Source organism: Orycteropus afer, unplaced genomic scaffold (assembly GCF_000298275.1).
Source record: "Orycteropus afer afer isolate SDZICR_OR568_19922 unplaced genomic scaffold, OryAfe1.0 scaffold00028, whole genome shotgun sequence".
Taxonomy (NCBI): domain Eukaryota; kingdom Metazoa; phylum Chordata; class Mammalia; order Tubulidentata; family Orycteropodidae; genus Orycteropus; species Orycteropus afer.
This window is the reverse complement of record NW_006921615.1, coordinates 16328578-16334012: the sequence shown is the minus strand read 5'-3', so window position 1 is coordinate 16334012 and position 5435 is coordinate 16328578. Positions and strand designations below refer to the sequence as shown.

Genomic DNA, 5435 nt, shown 5'->3' with positions numbered 1-5435 from the left:
ACAGGTATCAATATGAAAGAAGCATTTATAAATGTGCCTGAGAATGGTTATAGCAAAACCTACCAGCAAAGTAACCTCCTGTGTCACATTCAAAAAGACACCAACTCTGTCTTAGTTTTTCAAAGGTAATAGGCCTGGGTTGAGGAAACCTTGGTCAAAGGAAGCTGCCTGGTTTGGGCAGGGTAAAGGCAAGACGTGGAAAGAGATATATATAAGCTCTTCCATATTCCGGCAGGGTCTGACACAGAACTTTAAAATCTTCAGAAGCTACTGCTGTGGTACTTCAGTGTGCTTTAAAAACATGGAAATATCCAACAGGCTGGTGGATGAAGGAGGTTTTAGTCTTCTTGCTTTTCAGTGATACCATCTCACATATCCCAGAAAAAGAAAAGTTACAGTCCTGAAAATTCTCACAAAACACTGCATCACAAAGGTCAGGGGCCAACCCCTGAGAGGGCGGATTCAGTTGGCATACTGGGCGTAGAAAGCCACTTTCACTCTCTCGATCTGATGGCACAACTTGATGGCAGGTCCCAACTTCAGCTCCATGCACTCCTGAACGGTAGGAAGAGTCAGCAATAGGAGTGCCTGACCATCAATGTCCTGCCAGAAAGGAAAACCAGGTTAGAGAAGAGACAATGTGCACCAGGAGAAACTGAATTTGTTACATATGCTTGACTGGGGTGCCAAACACCTCAAAGGGCTGCTGCTTTTGCTTCATTCAATTCTGGAGAGCGACTTGGACTGATGATTAGATAATCTTTCCTGTCAACTAAAAATCTTCTGCTTTGCCCTGAGATAATCTTTAAATCTTAAACAAAAAATATTCCCTGAAGTCTTCTAAACACCAAATAATAGCTTAACTTAATAAGTTAAGAATGCCTACCTTGAACATTATGTTCTGAGATCTATCTATATGGGATCAAATTGACAACAGCAACTTGAAAGATTAGATAGGAACCTTAGAGGGCAGTGAGTTTATGTTAATGGAGAAAGAACAGTTCAAAAAAGGAGGATGAGAATGGCTGCACCACTCAAATAATGTAATCAGTGTCACTGAATTGGACATGTAGAAAGTGTTGAATTGGTATATGTTCTGCTATACATATATTCTCAACAACAACAACAACAAAAATGTATTTAAAACAATCTTTTTGCTTACAAAATTTTGCCTACTCTGAAACTGACATACCCACGTTGGAGGGTAAAAAGAGCTGAACAGGTGGCTGCTGCAGGAATTCGTTACCAAGCTTAACGATCATGTATCTTGCGGGGAGAGCCACCCCCAGCCCAGTCTTTCCTGTGTTTGGTGAGTGCTGTGACTTAATTTGAACACTAGAAAAGGTCTCTTTACTAAAAGAAAAAGTTGCCTCACTTCCTTGCCAGAGTCTGACATTTTACCATCAGGATAGGTGAGAAGATGCTAAAGACATATATGCCAACTACGTAACACAGTTTTCCAAAGCAGAAAAACATGCATTTAGGCAAACATACATACCTACATACATGCAAACACACATCTACAAACCCACACACATATATCACTCAGAATAAGGTGTTATTTGTACACAGATCAGCTTCCCCTGTTTTGTCTTATTAAGCTCACTGCTATCTATATACAGCATCACAAAATGAAGACAGTCATTAAGTGACTGTTATGTTGAATTTGTTGCAAGACGGAGAGCACAAAGGCTCACCCCCAAAGATTTTCAGATCATTTCATTGGACATTTCATCTCTGCCTAGCTTGCATTCTATAATAATCTTGTTTATGGATGTACATGCCAACATGTGTCATTTGATTGGATTACTGACTTTAACTGCAACCTTTTCTCTTCGTATACCAAGTTGGTCTTTATATTCCAGAAGAAATAACAGAGGCTCAAAGAGATAGTAGGCCTAAGGTTATGGTAAAGATCAGTGGCAGAATTAAGAGCATATATTAAACTTGTTGTATGCCATCGAGTGGATTCTGACCCACAGCAACCCTATAGGACAGAGGAGAACTGCCCCACAAGGTTTTCAAGGCTAAAATCTTTATAGGAGCAGACTGCTAGATGTTTTCTCCTACGGAACAGCTGGTGGTTTCAAACTGGCAACCTTTAGGTTTGCTGCTGAGTGCATAACCATTGTATTACCAGGGCTCTTTAAATGAAACCAAGTATACCAGAATTTCTACCACTTGGAGAAATATATCAAGGACTACTATAGCCAAAGACTTAATGTACATACAGACAGCCACAAAGATAGGTTATACACCTCAGATATCACCAATGTCTCAGATATTACCTAAAGCATTTCATATAAGTACCCTGTTTTATTTTTTCCAAGTTAATGGCTTATTTAGATGTATTGAAAATATTTAAAGAAAAAGGTCCAAATGTATATAAATGTTAGCTTTGGCAAGAGTAGCATTAAAAACAGCAGAATTTATCAAATGATCAGTTATAAAGCCACCCTGATATGCTAATATTCTCTAATAAGTACAGCAGCAATAAAAATTAAACATTAAGAAATATCAATATAAGTAAAATTTATTATCTTCAAATTGTAGGTGAGCAGTAACCACAATATATATAACAAAAAGCAATGCTTCAACCAAGACTCAAATTTGACCGTTTGAGATCTCTCAAAGCAGAGAGATCAGTCTTATACAAATATTGAAAGGAGATAAACTAATAAAACCATCAATGAATATTTCATGTTATATTTACATAATTTTCTTTTCCAATAGTGCTTTTACATGATATTTTACTTTCTTTTCAGGAAATACTGATAAGGCTGACTGTAGTAAAGGGGAATTGGAGGTATAGAAAAATAAAGTGTTTTGTTCAAAGTTATGAAGCAAACAATGGTATCTACTAGCCTGGGACCTGTTTGCTGACTCCAGTTTCAGAACCAAGTGCACAAATATTGCATCAAAACTGGATAGAGAGGTAAATTTGCACCCAAAGCACAATTAAAAAGAAAAAAACCTATAAAATAAATTTTAAAAAAACAGGCAAAGGGTATAGATCTAGGGACATAAAGTCTTCTCAGCATCATGAGCCTCATAAAAAATACATTGCAGGTAGAAAGTGAGCTGACTTCACAAATCTACGTGTAGTGTCTTAAACATCATACTCAGAGAAATAAATAGAACAGGACAGAATACACTGAACCTTATTTTAGAAGATGAAAACTTATTTTTAGAGATAGAAATGAAGGCCCAGAAAACTAGCCAATCTAACCAAGATCCCATGGCTAGAGATAGCATTGCAACTAGAATCATGCTTTTCTGATACTAAACCTTGGGAAGAAAATCATACCTCAACTCCTAACATCTACCCTTAGTCATGATGACCATCCTTGGACATACAGATTTAATTATAACTGAAAATCAGCCCTAAAACGATTTATATAACCTTTTGTCTACAGACAAATTCAGTTAAATTGGCTTCTATGTACTCTATGTTCAAGTACAAGAAATCATCCATTTAATCATTCAACAAACATCAAACATTTACTAAGAACCAAGAACTCTGATGGCCATGAGGGCTATCACACTGAACAGTGCAGAGATTCCATTCCAAGTCACTCTAGGAATCTGAAGGGAGGTACATAAGTAAATAGATTATTATTATATAGGGAGATGAATATTACCACAAGAATATAGACACAGAACTATGGAACCCATATGTAATATAGGATCTATATGTAAGGGGGCAACCAAGGAGTCAGAAGACTTCAGAGATCAGGGCACGTCTAAATAGACACCTAAGAGACCAGCAGAATTATTAAGGCAAAGATGGATTTAAGGAACACAAGTAGTTCACTCAAACATAGAATTCAAAGACACTAAAAAGAAAATCATGATGGGCCCAGAGAGCTGTGTTTAGAAATCTGGATTTATTCTGAGGTATGTAAGAAGTCATTACCCACTGCACTCAAGTCAAATCTGACTCATATCAACTCTGCAGGGCAGAGGTGAACTATAGCCCCATCCCCTATAGGGTTTCCAAGGCTTAAAATGGATATCAGAAGAGACTCTGAAACTTGCTCTTGAATGGAGAGTAGCTAAAGCAAATGGAAGGAATGATGAAATAAAAGACCTGAACAGAAGATTTCAAAGGGGAGCATGAAAAGACAAAGTAAAGTATTAGAATGAAATGTGCAAAGATGTAGAGTTAGGAAGTCAAAAGAGAAGAAGATGGTTGGAATTTCTCAAACTGAAAGAACTGAAGAAAAAAGTCAAGCCTCAAGTTGCAACACTGAAGGATTCTATGCGCAAAATAATGAACGATGCAGGAAGCATCAATAGAAGATGGAAGGAATTCATAGAGACACCGTACCAAAAAGAACTGGTTTACATTCAACCATTTCAGGAGGTTGAGTACGATCAAGAATCAATGGCATTGAAGGAAGGAGTTCAAGCTGTAGTGAAAGAATTGGCAAAAAACAAGACTCTAAGAATTGACAGCATTGTTGAGATATTTCAACAAATGGATGCAGTGCTGGAGATGTTCACCTGTTTATGCTAAGAAATTTAGAAGACAGCTACCGGCCAACCGCCTAGAAGACATCCTTATTTGTGCCCATTCCAAAGATGGTGATCCAAAAGAAGTCAAAAATTGTCAAGCAATATCATTAATATCACATACAAGTGAAATTTTGCTGATGATAATTCAAAAAAGGTTGTAGCAGTATACTGACAGGGAACTGCCAGAAATTTAAGCCAGATTCAGAAGACGACATGGAATTAAGAATATCATTGCTGATGTCAGATGGAACTTGGCTGAAAACAAAGAATACCAGAAAGACGTTGTGATAGTTGGAGCTGTGTGTCAACTTGGCTGGACTCCAGTTCTGTGTGGTTGTTCCCATGATGGGATCAGATGACTGAGTTCTGAGTGGCCAGTCTGCCCAAGGGGAGTTTCCCTAGGGGTGTGGGCTGCTTGCAATGATATCCAAGGACAATCTGGAAGAACGGCATTCCTTAAGGAATTGGAACCCTGGTGTGCGAACTACAGACTTCCCTGAGTGAGTGGCCCACCGCTCGGCCTGAAGATCTCGGATTCATCTTTTGTTGGAATCAACAACAAGTGTACTGCATGCCAGCTTGAATCTCTCGGCTCCCCTGTGCTTGCGGAAGCCAAGGCGGCCGCAAGCCCCATCTCCTCCAAAGACGGACTTTTCGGCTTGGACTTGTCGGCTTCTATACGCTTGTGAGCCATTTGCCTAAGATAAATCTCTCTCTCTCTCTCTAAATATATATATATATATACACACACATACTTTGCTGGTTTTTTGTGTTTCTCTAAAGAACCCAATCTAACATTGGTTCTCCAGTTTGATTAATTTTGATAACACTAGCGGCTCTGCATCTGCTAGTAAAGAGAGCCCTATTAATCCGTGGCATGAGGTGGCAAAATTAATATGCAAAATAGCACCACCAAC

General features: G+C 38.4%; 1 protein-coding gene across 1 annotated transcript in view; it reads right to left on the bottom strand.

Annotated features, from left to right (window-relative positions):
- Positions 1-462: 462 nt before the first annotated feature.
- The window catches only part of SFMBT2 (Scm like with four mbt domains 2), a 299808-nt gene continuing 294835 nt past the window's right edge, over positions 463-5435 (bottom strand). The window contains exon 20 of the mRNA XM_007935449.1: positions 463-603. Within this exon, the coding sequence (XP_007933640.1) occupies positions 463-603 (141 nt within the window). The remainder of the gene's footprint in view (positions 604-5435) is intronic.